Source organism: Aaosphaeria arxii, assembly GCF_010015735.1.
Source record: "Aaosphaeria arxii CBS 175.79 unplaced genomic scaffold BU24scaffold_2, whole genome shotgun sequence".
Lineage (NCBI taxonomy): Eukaryota > Fungi > Ascomycota > Dothideomycetes > Pleosporales > Aaosphaeria > Aaosphaeria arxii.
In genome coordinates this window covers 655710-669319 of record NW_022983475.1, presented here as the reverse complement: position 1 = coordinate 669319, position 13610 = coordinate 655710, and the positions used below count along the sequence as shown (strand labels likewise).

General features: G+C 52.5%; 6 protein-coding genes across 6 annotated transcripts; 3 read left to right on the top strand and 3 right to left on the bottom strand.

Annotated features, from left to right (window-relative positions):
* Nucleotides 1–23: 23 nt before the first annotated feature.
* Nucleotides 24–626, bottom strand: BU24DRAFT_104599 (uncharacterized protein). Its single transcript, XM_033520736.1, has 2 exons — nt 401–626; nt 24–339 (listed from the first exon to the last, which is right to left on the bottom strand). Exons 1-2 carry the CDS (start codon nt 548–550, stop codon nt 145–147), a joined length of 345 nt encoding a protein of 114 aa, XP_033387096.1. The 5' UTR covers nt 551–626; the 3' UTR covers nt 24–144.
* A 115-nt stretch (nt 627–741) lies between these two features.
* BU24DRAFT_385426 (uncharacterized protein) lies at nt 742–3539 on the top strand. The gene is made up of 2 exons (XM_033524877.1): nt 742–1376; nt 1435–3539. Exons 1-2 carry the CDS (start codon nt 846–848, stop codon nt 3247–3249), a joined length of 2346 nt encoding a protein of 781 aa, XP_033387095.1. The 5' UTR covers nt 742–845; the 3' UTR covers nt 3250–3539.
* A 1566-nt stretch (nt 3540–5105) lies between these two features.
* Nucleotides 5106–8352, top strand: BU24DRAFT_405511 (WD repeat protein-like protein; the record flags this gene model as incomplete). The annotated part of the gene is made up of 6 exons (XM_033525704.1): nt 5106–5139; nt 5246–5324; nt 5379–6693; nt 6743–6953; nt 7036–7994; nt 8047–8352. 6 exons carry the CDS (start codon nt 5106–5108, stop codon nt 8350–8352), a joined length of 2904 nt encoding a protein of 967 aa, XP_033387094.1.
* Nucleotides 8353–8694: 342 nt separating this feature from the next.
* BU24DRAFT_385420 (mitochondrial carrier) lies at nt 8695–10024 on the bottom strand. Its single transcript, XM_033524876.1, has 2 exons — nt 9880–10024; nt 8695–9746 (listed from the first exon to the last, which is right to left on the bottom strand). The coding sequence occupies exons 1-2, from the start codon at nt 9946–9948 to the stop codon at nt 8898–8900; spliced, it is 918 nt and encodes a 305-aa protein (XP_033387093.1). The 5' UTR covers nt 9949–10024; the 3' UTR covers nt 8695–8897.
* A 306-nt stretch (nt 10025–10330) lies between these two features.
* On the top strand, nt 10331–11935 carry BU24DRAFT_418303 (uncharacterized protein). Its single transcript, XM_033526948.1, has 2 exons — nt 10331–10462; nt 10568–11935. Exons 1-2 carry the CDS (start codon nt 10371–10373, stop codon nt 11856–11858), a joined length of 1383 nt encoding a protein of 460 aa, XP_033387092.1. The 5' UTR covers nt 10331–10370; the 3' UTR covers nt 11859–11935.
* A 53-nt stretch (nt 11936–11988) lies between these two features.
* On the bottom strand, nt 11989–12974 carry BU24DRAFT_447388 (uncharacterized protein). The gene is made up of 2 exons (XM_033530818.1): nt 12530–12974; nt 11989–12448 (listed from the first exon to the last, which is right to left on the bottom strand). Exons 1-2 carry the CDS (start codon nt 12803–12805, stop codon nt 12005–12007), a joined length of 720 nt encoding a protein of 239 aa, XP_033387091.1. The 5' UTR covers nt 12806–12974; the 3' UTR covers nt 11989–12004.
* Nucleotides 12975–13610: the final 636 nt, after the last annotated feature.

The following is a 13610-nucleotide window of genomic DNA, read 5'->3' as shown; positions in this document are numbered from 1 at the left end:
ACACTGATACTTGCGCTTGGTCGACTCGATGAGCGTCCGTCATTGAATAATTACAATTGAGGCTAGGCTCTTCCTTTTGAACAGGAGCGTCGTGAATAACACGTGGCGGACAGACGTGTCGGCTTTCCGGATGGCTTACATAGTTCAAATGTATCTGAACATATTGTTGCGCACGCTACGTTTCATGGAGACTGGCTGGCCATCCTCCAGTTCGACGCCAGCCTCGCCACCATCACCTGCGAGACCCTTCATCTTCAGCTCTAGCTCTTTATCTAATTCCGATTGTGTCTTCTTTTTGGTTGGTGTTTTCTCTGTGGCATTTATTTTGGTATCCGTAGGCTACAAACGTGAGTAAACTACAGCTACCGAGTGATAACTCGTGGAAAGAAACCATGCATACTTTTACATGTCTCGAAGAAGATTTCATAACGCCTTCAGTCGTGTTTGACGAGTATCGCAGGTGGTTGATAGGGTGTAGACATCTCTTACCAGGATTACGACTTCTTTCCTGGAAGTGAATTTGACGCAGATAGCACCTTGGTTTAAACATAGTGCAGATGACTGTATTCTTCAAATATCATTACCATCCTGCAATTGTGGATCAAGTTGTGCGGTTTAAGTAGAGCTTGTCAATGGTAGCTACGTCAAGGTGACCTGCACGCGTCGTGGTGCAGCTTATCTAATCACGCGCTAAGACTTTCACGAGAATTGTCGAACTTCGCCATCTCCTTGTTCCAACGTCGACAACAACGCGCCCTTCATTCGGTTCGCCCTCCAACTTTCTAGAGAGCTCGATTCTCTAGTATTCCGCTCAACCCAATAGCCTTCCCGCGATCCGAATCACCATGGTCGTAACCAAGGCTGGACAGTGGTCGAACGTCGAGGACGAGGTTCTCAAGGCCGCCATCTCGAAGTATGGGTTAAATCAATGGGCGCGTTGCGCATCGCTCATCGCGAAGAAAACTGCGAAACAATGCAAAGCGCGATGGAGCGAATGGTTAGATCCATCGATCAAGAAGACGGAGTGGTCGAGGGAGGACGATGAGAAGCTCCTGACGATGGCAAAACTCTTACCCACGCAATGGAGAACGATTGCGCCGATCGTTGGACGAACCGCAACACAATGTCTCGAACGATACCAAAAGCTGTTGGACGAGCAGGAGGCGCGGGAGAGCGGGGATCTTGGACTGGCAGGACCTGATGGTGGAGAAGCTGCAGCGCCTACAGCGGAAGATGTTCGTCGCCTGCGCTCAGGAGAAGTTGATGCATACGCGGAAAGCAGGCCAGCCAGACCCGATGCAATCGATATGGATGAGGAAGATAAGGAGATGCTTTCAGAAGCCCGAGCAAGATTGGCGAACGTCAGCGGCAAGAAGGTATGTTGGCATTAAATTCTAAATCTTTAAGCGCGAAATTTAACTAACACGAACGCAGGCAAAAAGAAAGGCTCGTGAAAGGCAATTGGAAGAATCTCGACGACTTGCGCAACTCCAGAAGCGTCGTGAGCTGAAAGCAGCAGGCATCAACACCAAAATCGCACCGAAGAAAGGCAACCACATTGATTACAACGCCGACGTACCGCTCGAGAAAGAAGTTCCTGCAGGTTTCTTTGATACATTGGATGAACTTGAACAAAACGAACGCCAACGGGCAGCTTTCGACCCACGAAAGCAGCAGCTTGCCAACAAAAGGAAGGCCGACCAGCAAGAAGAAGGAGGGGACTCGAAGCGAAAGAAGGACAACGACAAATCTGGGGGTCTGGCAGCATCATATGCGAAGGCTGCGCAAGCTCAACGGATACGTGAAGCTGAACAGAGCAGCAAACGGCGGGCTCTAGTTTTGCCCAGCCCACAAGTTGGAGAGGCGGAGTTAGAGGACATTGTTAAGATGGGCATGGCAGGCGAACGTGCCATTGGTGGCATTGGCAGTGACAACATGGCTACGCAAGGACTAGTGGGTAGCTACTCAGGCATTGTCCAGAATACCCCGATCCGCACACCGATGGCACCAAAGGAGGAGGACACAATCGCGAATGAGGTGCGGAACGCACGATTGAGGACGGAGACCCAATCAGCATTACTTGGGGGTGATAACCCAGATCTCCAAGAGGACGACGGGCCCCCTGCGTTGCCTGGTTCTGGCTTGAGGCATCAAATCGTGACACCGAACCCTATGGCCACCCCGTACCGACAAGCTAATGGTGTGGGCGCAACTCCCCAGCATCAAGGGCCTGGCGCCACCCCCATGCGAACTCCTCGGGACAATCTACGTCTAAACGATGCTGGTGAAATGCAGCTTGTCGGACAGACTCCACGCGACATCAAATTGAGGGAGAATGCTTCGCGTCAGAATCTCCGTGGCAAGCTCGCATCGCTACCTAAACCCAAGGAGACCGACTGGGAATTCGAGCTTCCCGAGGAGCAAGAGGAAGGAAAGGCTGTTGAGGTGATTGAGGAAGATGCTGGAGAGCGAGACCGACGAAATCGAGAGCTGCAACAAGCAGCAGAGCGGGCGGAATTCGGCAGGCAAACACAGGTCATACAACGATTCCTCCCCAGACCATCCATGGTGGACATTGATGCCTTGATGAAGAGGGCACTGGCCATTGAAGACCCGGTTGAACGAGCGGTTGAAACCGAGATGGCACTCCTCATCACCAACGATCTTCATAAATTCGGAGGCGGAAAGGTCCACGGGCAGGTGCAACCGATCGTAAAATATAGCGACGAGGCGTTAAGAAACGCTCGGATGGAACTTGCCCTCGAGGTCTCGGTCATTAGCAAACAACAGAAGACTACTTGGGAATCTGAGGTGGACCGTGCCTGGACGAATCTACATGGGAACTCGATACTTCCTGGCCTGGGCGGATACGAGGAAGATGAAATCGACGAACATCAACTTATGTTGGAGGCATTCGACAACGCCGAAGACAGGATGACCGAGACTGCCGAGCAAGCCAACAAGATCGCTAAAAGGCTTACTTTGCACTTCGGCGGATACCAAAAACGATCCACCCTCCTCAAGCAGAAAATCCTCGACGCATCTGCTGCGCTCGAAAAGGCACGAATAGAGGTGGACTCGGGCAGGACGATGCAGTACGCACAGCAGACGGCAATCAGCAGGCGCCTGGAAGGTCTACGCGACGAGGTCGCCTTCGTGAGCCGAAGGGAGCGAGAAGCCCAGGAACTGTATCGGGCGCGAAAGGAAGAGCTGGACAACCTTCAGGATCCCATCAACGGGGTTTCATAGTCAAAATCCGTCGACTATCTACGTTTAGGTTCCTTTGTTTTTTCAGATATTGTATAAAGACCACATTGCATGAGCCGCAGGATTAGCAGGCTCTATTTTCCTTTTTTTCCCTCAACATCTGCAACTGCACCATTTTTGCATGGGACACGGCGCAACTAGGTGTACTCTGTATGATGATATTAAAAATTGCGTCTCCTTGAGTTGGAGCCCGGCTGGAGGCAGAGGGACAATGTGTATCGAAACCATTCTAGGATAATACTCTTTAACCAAATGAGAGATTTATGTGTGCTAACTACCTATGTACGAGATTCCCTCTGTCGGAGCTGAACCCGCACCTACACGCGTGATCTTGACTTTCGAGCTGCCCTTATTGGAAATACAGGCGCTTAGGCAGTGTACTGTACATACATGCTCCGTAGTTACTCCGTACGTACTGGAAGAATGTTGGTCACACGTCCCTCCGTCCACTATGATGGGACGAGACAAGCTGCCTGAGAAAGCGGGGGGACAAGGCAAGGATCACGACACGGATTGGGTTGCACAGAGAGCACAACGAAGGTTTGCTCCGTCCCCTTGCCAGCTGTCAACCGTAGAAAGTAGGTAACTACCGAAACCCTGCTTCTTTCGGAGAGGGGTATCTTGGGTTTTTGTACAGAGTATGTACGGAGTATGTAGGGTAGGGTAGGGTAGGGCAGGCCCCATACCAGGAGACCACCACTCTCGAGGCTGGCCCCATCTCTGGCCCCCTCCCCCCCATCCCCACGAGGGAGCAGGCAGGGCAAGCAGGGCGAGCAGCGAAGAAAACGTGGGGCCCACGTTATTCCAAGAAGTCGGGAGAACTGCTGCACAGCAGTTTTTTGGCGTTTGGGCGTTTAGCTTGTCTTATGGCGTGCACACAGCGGATAGGACGTTCACGGGATGCAATAGGGTGGAGAGGAGAGATGGGCACGATGGGGTCATGCTTGCTTATTTCTGCAAGACAGGTTTACAAGTACAATAGTTACGAGGAGTAAAGATGGACGGGTGGATGCCTGAGGCCAGGATGCAGCGGTGGTTGGTTGTGACGTAGTTTGCTTATGTTGGTGTGTCGTCAAGGATGATATTGCTCCAAGGAGGAGAAAAGGTTATCGTCCAGAATGGCGGTATTTCTGCTTCCCTTCAGGTAAATACAATATTGACATATGGATAGAGCACGGAGTAGCGACCACGAATTGGTGATCATTCTGGCAGCCTGGCTGGCCGGCGAGGAGTGCGTCATGTCGAGTACGAATACAAGGGAGTCCCGTGTAGTTGTTAGCTGTTTAAGCGACCGAGTCCGCGTCTGTGGGCCGTGGGCCGTTCAATAGACTATCGACTGCGGGTGATTCTGGACTGATTCACTCGGTTGGGGGACGAATGGTGGACGACTGGAGGACGACTACTCGTACCTGTACCTTTGGTAGTCGTAGATAGTATGGCGTGGACTCTTCGTATGTGGACTGTGTGAACTGTGGATGGCCTACGCCTATTCCTACTGGTACTTCTATTTGTACTTGTACTTCTACTAATTACTCCGTACCGTCTAGTTACGCAGTGCAGGGGACTTCGGCTCAGAACCGACAACTTCCCTCCCCTTCCTCTCCTCTTCCCTTTCCCTTCAACTTCCATTGACATACCAACCACTGCTCCGTGTACTCGACTCAACCTCAAATCAAGAAGCTATTCATCTCTCAATTTTCCGTCCACCTTCCCCGACACCCGCTCACCTCCCTTCCTCCCTTGCGCATCGACCTCGATCCCTCCCCCGCGTCCTGCTCCATTCCCCGCCCCCAATATCTCCGCGCGCCGCATGTACAGCTGCTGCTGATTGAAGTGCCATGGGGCGCAACGCGCGAAAGCGTATCTCATACGGTTCGTACCTCTCTATCCTTATTCCTTCATTGCTTTCGCATTGATGTGTTCTTGTTGCTACTATTCTTCCGGCTCCGAAAGACTGACCATGGTGCTCGCCGTATAGTCCTCCCACTCGCGAATTCTGCCGGCGGACATCGACTGGGCGTCAATGGGTTGGCCGTAGACCCTATCAACTCCATACTGTAAGGAAGGGTCGTCAATGGTGTTGACTAACACGATCGCTGACTGGGTGATAGCTATTCGGGAGGTCGAGATGGCGTGGTGTGTACATGGGACTTGCATCTAGACCTAAGCTCCAAAACCGACGAACGAGACCCATTCGCCGACAGCAGCGCACCCGACTACAAGCCACCTCCGACGCAATTTCGCCAGCAAGTTCAAGCCCATACTCATTGGATCAATGACATCGTCCTTGCGCAGAGCAATCAAGCTCTTGTCTCGGCATCCTCAGATATCACCGTAAAAATATGGCGACCCGCAGCCGAAGACGTCCTGCCCCCCCAGACTATAGGCCTGCACACAGACTATGTCAAGCGCGTAGCATCTCCTGGTCTACACGAGAACTGGGTGGCTTCTGGAGGATTGGATCATAAGATTTGCCTATGGGATCTTAATGGAGCTGGGCAGAAGCTCCAAATAGCTGTAGGAGAGGACGAGACCACCGCCAAGGGATCCGTTTACGCTCTTGCAGCTACACCTTCCATCATTGCAAGTGGTGGACCGGAGAGCATCGTGCGTGTGTGGGACTCGCGAACAGGCAAGCGCATCACCAAATTCGTCGGACATACAGACAACGTGCGGGACGTACTGATCACCCAGGATGGAGATACCATCATGACCGCTTCTTCCGACCAGACCGTCAAGGTGTGGTCCATGACAGCGGGAAGATGCATGCACACCCTGACGATGCACAACGACAGTGTCTGGTCTCTACATTCGGACCACCCCCAACTATCCGTTTTCTACTCCTCGGACCGCTCCGGTATCGTCGCAAAAAGCGACGTGCGCAATTGTGTTGAGATGGACGAGGGAGTGTCCGTTGCAGTATGTCAAGAGCACGAGGGCGTGAACAATGTAATCCAGGCTGGCGATTATGTATGGACGGCAACTTCGAGTTCCAGTATCAATCGATGGAGCGACGTCGAAACTGCCGCAGAAGTCGATCTACCAGAGTCCTACAGATGGCACAGGTCCAGTGTGTCCGCCAACAGGTCTCGCTATCCTTCCCCTCCAGCAGCAAGCCCTCCTACCACTGGAACAACGCCGAAAATTCCATTCAAAGCGTTATTGCGAATGTCAAACACGGCACCATTCCCCCAACTTTTCGCCAAGGATCCAGAGGCCTCGACTGTGTACTCTGTCGCAAGCGCACGGAAGCCGTCTGAGGTGCTCACAGAAGCAGATGCAGGCGTCGTAGTTCCCTGCCGGGACCTTCCTGATTTCTCGATCGAGGGCCAGAATGGATTGATCAAACACGTTCTTCTCAATGACCGGAGAAGAGTTTTAACTCTAGATACCGCTGGTGAGGTCATGCTCTGGGACCTTGTCCAGGTAAGTTGTTTCTTGCATGTCGCGTGCAATCATGACTAATAAATTCCAGTGCGTTCCCGTTAAATCATTTGGCAAGCGACACCTTGAAGATGTTGTCCCCGAAGTAAACACTCGCGAGACTGTTTCACATTGGTGCGGCGTGGACACAAGAACGGGAAGTTTGACATGCGTACTGGAGGAGAACTACTGCTTCGATGCCGAAATGTACGCCGACGAGCTCGAGCTCGAGGAGCAAATTGAGTTCCGGGAAGATCAACGAAGTACGTGGCCTCGAAATCCTCGTGATCACATCGTATTGTGTATCGAGGTTCCTAGATCTCGAAAGATGCTGACATTGACTAGTAAATCTCGGAAAATGGATCTTGCGGTACTTGTTTTCGAATCTCATAGACGAAGAGATCAAGAGAGACGAAGACTTCCGCAACAAGATAATAGAAGAGAAAGCAAATAATACACGTGCAGAACCCCCATCTAGTATTCAAATCCCGGAGACCCGAATCAATGGCTGGGGTGACGTTACTTCTGGCCCAACTTCTGGCTCCACAATTCGTGCGAACAACGGCTTCCAAATGCCTACTACTCCGGGAATGGCTATCGGACTCGCAACCCCCGGACTACCTACAAGTGCTGGCCATGGCACTCAACCTCTGAATGCCCTTCTTACACCAACGAGTGAGGAAGGCTCGAACCTAGAGAAGTCCAAGACACAACAGAGTCAAAATGCCAGAACTAGTGGAGATTACTTTTCCGCAGCACCCAACGTCAATGGCAATGGTAAGACAGCCGCTTCCACGGAAACGTCATCAGAATCCGCGGCAGAGGCAGCAGCGCCATCTCCTTCAGAGGAAACGCCCACGACCAAGAAGAGCAAAGGGTTGTTTTCGAAGAAATTCAACATGTCTCTCAACATGAAGAAGTTTGGTGCCACCACTGCCGCCCCTGAGGTTGCTAAACCGGCTGCTGTCGACGAGAAAGCCGAAGACAGTGATTCGAGATCCAGCAAGACAGACGAGAAAGCCTTCGAGGACAACTTTTGGGGTGCTCTTCAAAAGATTCGCCAAGGTTACGAGGAACAGCTCAGCCTGGGAGCTACAACGGTCGGCACTGCTATCGCGCCTAGTCTGCCAAACGAAACCCCAGTTATCAAACCGCCGGCGTCGACAACCATTCTCATCCAGGAGGATCGACCCGATTCTGGTGGTGTTGCAGATCTCTTCGAGGGCAAAGTTGGTTCCTTGGGTCAGCAAGCTGACCTAATTGAGAAAGCCGCTCCAGTCTGGCTGGCAGACGTTTTGCTCCGAGTACGCAGGCCCACTACACCCCTTGAGAATTGGTGCTAACCATTGCTTGCAGAATCAAATACCTCTCAAGGACATCGTCAAAGTCAGTTTTGTTCTCGAGCCATGGCAGAACGAGCTCCCGAGTATAGCATCCGACGGGTACATCCCCCTAATAATCCCCAACGACAAAGTCGTGCGCGCTAACGCTACGGCTCACAGCAATAATCGCCTCAATGCGAATCGCATGTTGCGTGCTCGCAAGATTCTTTCCTACGTTGCAGAACGTATCGAACCCCCGCCTGCCCAAGATGAAGAAGTGCTTAAACCTGAGGAGTACTTGGAGCTCTACTGTAACAATCAAGTGAGTATCCTGGTATGATGTCGCCCGAGAGACATTTTCGCTGACACCAATATAGCTACTCACCCCTACCATGACCTTGGCTAGTATTCGAGCTCATATCTGGCGAGGAGGCAATGATGTCCTGCTTTATTACAAGGCGAATGGCCGCAAGGAAATCAAACAACGGCCAGCCTCTGTCATCGCCCCTCCTGCCCCTGGCAGTACAGCAGGATCCGAAAGCAAGACGTCATCCGAAGCTGGACGAAGTAGCCAGCAGAGCTCCAGAGGCGCAGCGGAAGGAAAGCCCGCGGTCTAGGCAGGCAGCGGAAGTTCAAAGGATTCGCGAGTCTCTTTGCAGAAGGCAGCATTTAGTTCCTTATTGTTGAATCGCTGCATTTGTTTATGTCCTGTACATAGATGCCTTGCACATACCCATGTCGTCTCTTCTATTCCCACTGCTATTATACAATCAGTTGGGTGGTGGAAAGGTGTTGCGTTATAGTACATCGATGATAGTGTAAAATGGCCACACAATATCATCGTCCTCTTCTTCTTTCACGTACGGCCGTCCTTCCGGCAGATCATCATACCTCTCGTAGTCCTCCCAATGCATTACTCGCCCATTGATAGCTCCCCAAAAAGATTGCACCGCCCACACTGATCCACCCAACTCGCGGACCTATACCAGCGAAGAACGCCCTCGGCCCGCTCTCCTTCAAAATCGCACTCAACATCGTGAACATCGGCTGGCGCTCCTTCGCAAGCATCATCCGCGTCTTCAACACATCCAACGGCGTCGTAATCCCCGCCGCGACCGCCCCAGCAACGCTCCCCAACAACCCCCCCTCCAACCCCGACACATTCTCCCTCCCCGTCCCATCAACCCTCCACCTCTTCAACGCCTCCCACAGCGGAAACTGAATAACCGTAAACGGCACCTCCCTCATAATCGTAATACTCCACCCTCTATACAGCTCCCTCCAAACATGCACATACCCCTTCCCCCGCCTCTGATCCAAAATATGCCACAGCGCCTCGGCCGACGAATTATGCTGTCTCGCCTGCGCACGCTGCTTCACCACCTCCGTCGGCACACGCACCGCACACGCCGCCACCTCCCCCATACTCGCCGCCAGCATGTGCACGCCCGCCTCGCGGCCCTTGTCCACCCCCGCGCCGCCCACGTACGGCCGCCCCTCCGCGTTGCGCAGCGTCCGCGGCGCCGGCGTGATGAAGTGCCGCTTGATCGAGTCGTACGTGATGAAGAAGAGGGCGGCGCCGGGGGCGGACCCGATCACGGCGGACCCGACGCCGCGGTATATGCCGGAGAAGCCGCCCGATGATGCGAAGCCTGCGGAGGACTGGAGGCGCGTTTTCAGAGTGTCGAGGGGGAAGAGGGAGAGGTCGACGGTCGTGCCGGCGAGGCCTCCGGCCTGAGGGGGGGAGGTTAGCTTGGGGCTTTGGAATGAGGGAGAGAGGGTTGTTGGGGGGATTTGGAGCTTGGTGGTTTGGATGGAGAGCTATGAGTCCGCGAGCTCAATTGAGGCAAGATGGAATTCGACGTACGATTAAGGACCGCAGGTACGGCGACTCGACCCACGCGCGTCCTCTCTGCGGCTCCAGGACATGCTGCATGGCGTTTGACGTGCAATTGGCGGGGCGAGGTTGAAGACAGAGCAGGTGTAGAGAGAGAAGGTCGCATGTGCACTCACGCCCGCGATGTCGGGGAACTTTTTGGGTGGGTGGGAAAGCTATCGGATATGAGTGGGTCTGTGCGGGTTTTCAGCCCTATGACGACGAAAAGAAACGGCGCAGCGCTTGTTCTGGTCGAAGCTTTCAGAGACGCGCGAAACGTTGCTGTTTGTCGATCACTTCTTCCCCTCCGTAACGACACCGCGTGGTTTTAGGTCTTGCTGGTTTATGGTTGGAAATGTTGGATACTTGAATTTTGGCTAACTATGGCTTTTCCAGGATTGAAATTCCGAGTGCTGGCGAGCACGTGTGTGGTGCCAGGCAACACGAATGAGCTTGGGTCCTCCAATGATGAAGATCAAGAGATGGATCAAGAGGAAGAGAAGGAGATCGGGAGCCAAAAAGGATCTGGGGAAGATGGCGATTCTTCGAAACGTGAAATTCCAGCGACTCAAAGGTATGCTTACGTTGAAAGTTGCGACGAGGAAGACAGCAATGCTTCTGATGGCGATTCTTCGAAACGTGACATTCCAACTACTCGAAGGTATGCTTACGTTGAAAGCTGCGATGAGGAAGACAGCAATACTTCAGATAGCGATAGCGACAATAGAGACGACGGAGACGATAGTGAAAGCGAATCAGATGCAAGCTCGATAGAAAGCTCATCTCCGTACGTGAGCTGTATCCAAGAAACCCAACTTTCACCAGACGGGACCTGCATTTTCACCACAGATTACAGCCGCGCATTTAGCACATATGTGATCGACGAAGACATCCTCGAGGAGCCGGGAACCCGCCAGCTGAAGCCATATTCGAGGTTCACATCCGCAGACCCGATTCGCGCATTTGCTGTCAATCCGTATTTCAGTCTCAGCGACATGCAGTCGGCAACAGTGCTCCTGAGCCGCCGCGACCAGTACATCACCCTGCACAACGTCCTATGGGACTATTCGAACAATGGAGAATCGAAACATGATGCATCGTCATCAAAGCCAATTGACGCATCCACCAAGCTCGCGAATTACAAATTGATCTACCACTCTACAGAAGCAGTCATCGCACCACTCAGTCTGACTTTCACGCGGGATGCGACACACTTCCTCGCCGGCCACAAGAACGCGATCTCCATCTTCGACGTCAACTACCAAGATAAACCGATCTCGGAGATAAAGACCATCCCGACCCGGAAACTCAAAGCCGGAGGGCACGGCTACAAAGGCGAAGTCACCGCGCTTTCGATATCGTCCGCCACGGGCATGCTGGCCGCTGGCACTCGAACGAGACACGTCGCCTTGTACGGTGCGGAGGGGCTAGGAGAATGCATCACCAACTTTGCATTGCCGCGGAACCTGGACACTACCGCCGAGCCGTGGAAGAGGATGGGCACCGGCGTCACGGAACTCAAGTGGAGTCCCTGCGGGAAGTACTTGTACATCGCCGAGCGGATGAGCGATTCGATCTTCGTATACGACGTCCGGAACTTTGCAGTTGGGCTGCGGTATTGCGTTGGCAGGGGCGCTATGACGAACCAGAAGCTTGGGCTGGATGTCTGGTCGAGCGGCGACGGTTCTCATGAAGTCTGGGCTGGCAGTATGAATGGCACGGTTGCGGTCTGGAAGAACCCGCATCTGGGCCATGGAGCATTACAACCAGATGAGGTGCTTTCGGTGGGCAACGCGCCGGTGGCAGGGACGTTGGTGCATCCTACTGGCAGCATTGCTGTGTCTGCTATGGGTTGTGTCAAACCTGGCGGCGATGAAGAGCCAGTCGAAGGCAAGGCACGAGGTGGCAATGGTTGGTTACCCAAGTACAATGATTGGGGCCGACTGGACCTTTTGGCTCTTTGTTCGTAGAGCTAAACGGGGTGCAGTGTATTTGCTTTGTCTTGTAATCTATATACCCTTCCTGTAATCGATGCAATTAAATAAAGATCAACCTCTATGCGCAATCAGCCAGTGCTAACACAGCCAGCGCCGAACGGTCCAAACAGAAGCTTTTTTCAAAGCTTAGCATACACAAATCTAATACTCTCCCACAACACAAGCGAAACAATGAAACCGCCTCCAGTCTCAAAAGTATACCAATTAGCCAGGAGAAAAAATGCTGTAGACAGGTACCTAATCACAGCTACTGTCCACGGAGCGAAATCCAATCCGATGCTCGAGTAACTCAGATCGTACTTGACGCTCTGCAGGGCCAGCAAGATCGTCGTCATAGAGAGCCAGCTCAGCGGCAAGGCCAGGACGACGGCTTCCCGGCCAGTCGCCCCCAGCCAGTCGGCACCAAGCATGAACAGCCCCATCCAGACGTACGTGAGCGCGAGGCTGAGGTCGGAGGCGCGCACCTTGCCCATGAGTGCGAATTGCATCAGCGCGCAGGTTGCGAGACCGGTGCCGCCTGTGCTTACGAGAATCTTAGGGCTCACGTACACGTACGGGTCGATCTGTAATCGTTATTAGTCTCAATAGCTGCAAATATCGAGGAAAGATCCCCTCCGCGAGAAAGTAGAAAACAAATCACTCACTTGCTTATAGATGGCGAGATCGATACGGTTCTTGTAAATCCAAGCTGACAGTGGAGTTAACGCTTGGAACGAATTCGTTTGTTCAATAATCATGAGCAAGACGTCTGCGGTCGCGCCGACAGCCCAGGCGATCCAGTACACTGAGAGGAGGAAGGCCGCCTGTCTCAGATTCCTCTTCTCTTCCGCGGGGTCTTCGGCCTCTTCGACCTCGTCCTCCTTTTTCGGTTTCTGGAACTCGAGCTTTTCCTTGTCGACGACCATCTCGGTGGATGCCATTGCTATCGAATTGCTGGTCTGTATCTTCTCTAGCTCAGGGTTTGGCGCGTTGTGAAGTGTGAATCAGACTATCAGCACTCCGTATCATACACTCGCAGGTTTCAAACGAATGATAGTGATGAAGATGAAGATCTTGTTCGTTATAAAAGACCTCAATCGCCGTTGAAAAGTATGAGTCGAACGTTATACGAGCATACCTACCCCCTTTTCGTAAAAATTGGTTGGTTGGCCTAAAAAAAGCATCAGGCAGGAGCCAATCACAGCATAGTTCGTGTTGAGCCTCAAATCCAGACACTGAATCTGCTTCGTTTCGCCACAATTCGATAAAATGAATGATATTTGTCACTGTGAGAGGAAGTCGGAGTGAGGTATTGGGCTTTACAAGTGCTGCGTCTACCGCAGCTATTACATGTGAAATTGCCTTCAGCTCCATGGTTGTTGGAGCCAGGAACAGTAGCATAAGTAAGCGTCTTGGCTTCATTACATTACTTCCTATGTAAGGAGTAAGTATTGTATTGATCAGACAGCTGAAAATGGAAGAACTGTTTTTTACAATGTCATCTCGTCATGAGAAGGATTGCAAACAAACTTTGTACGTACGTACTCCGTACATACTCCAGGCATCGGACAATATCGAAGGGTCCCCGTCACAACATAGACAACCAACCCACCGGAGTCCTACTAACGGGACCCTTGCTTCCAATTGGGCGACAACAACAACCACAACGACGCTATTCCCTTTTCGTTCAACCGAAATCTGGCATAAGGCACCACGGCACGTGGACATGGGGTCGTCCCGCCTGGC

What these genes read in the sequence shown, in the direction of transcription:
- BU24DRAFT_104599 (XM_033520736.1), bottom strand. Translation starts at nt 550, where the DNA reads ATGTTTAAACCAAGGTGCTATCTGCGTCAAATTCACTTCCAGGAAAGA. An exon ending in CTTCTTCGAGACATGTAAAA is followed by an intron (nt 340 to 400) that starts GTATGCATGGTT and finishes TCACGTTTGTAG; the next exon opens with CCTACGGATACCAAAATAAA.
- BU24DRAFT_385426 (XM_033524877.1), top strand. Translation starts at nt 846, where the DNA reads ATGGTCGTAACCAAGGCTGGACAGTGGTCGAACGTCGAGGACGAGGTT. An exon ending in CGAACGTCAGCGGCAAGAAG is followed by an intron (nt 1,377 to 1,434) that starts GTATGTTGGCAT and finishes ACACGAACGCAG; the next exon opens with GCAAAAAGAAAGGCTCGTGA.
- BU24DRAFT_385420 (XM_033524876.1), bottom strand. Translation starts at nt 9,948, where the DNA reads ATGCAGCATGTCCTGGAGCCGCAGAGAGGACGCGCGTGGGTCGAGTCG. An exon ending in CGTACCTGCGGTCCTTAATC is followed by an intron (nt 9,747 to 9,879) that starts GTACGTCGAATT and finishes TCCCCCCCTCAG; the next exon opens with GCCGGAGGCCTCGCCGGCAC.
- BU24DRAFT_418303 (XM_033526948.1), top strand. Translation starts at nt 10,371, where the DNA reads ATGGATCAAGAGGAAGAGAAGGAGATCGGGAGCCAAAAAGGATCTGGG. An exon ending in GAAATTCCAGCGACTCAAAG is followed by an intron (nt 10,463 to 10,567) that starts GTATGCTTACGT and finishes TTACGTTGAAAG; the next exon opens with CTGCGATGAGGAAGACAGCA.
- BU24DRAFT_447388 (XM_033530818.1), bottom strand. Translation starts at nt 12,805, where the DNA reads ATGGCATCCACCGAGATGGTCGTCGACAAGGAAAAGCTCGAGTTCCAG. An exon ending in ATCTCGCCATCTATAAGCAA is followed by an intron (nt 12,449 to 12,529) that starts GTGAGTGATTTG and finishes TAACGATTACAG; the next exon opens with ATCGACCCGTACGTGTACGT.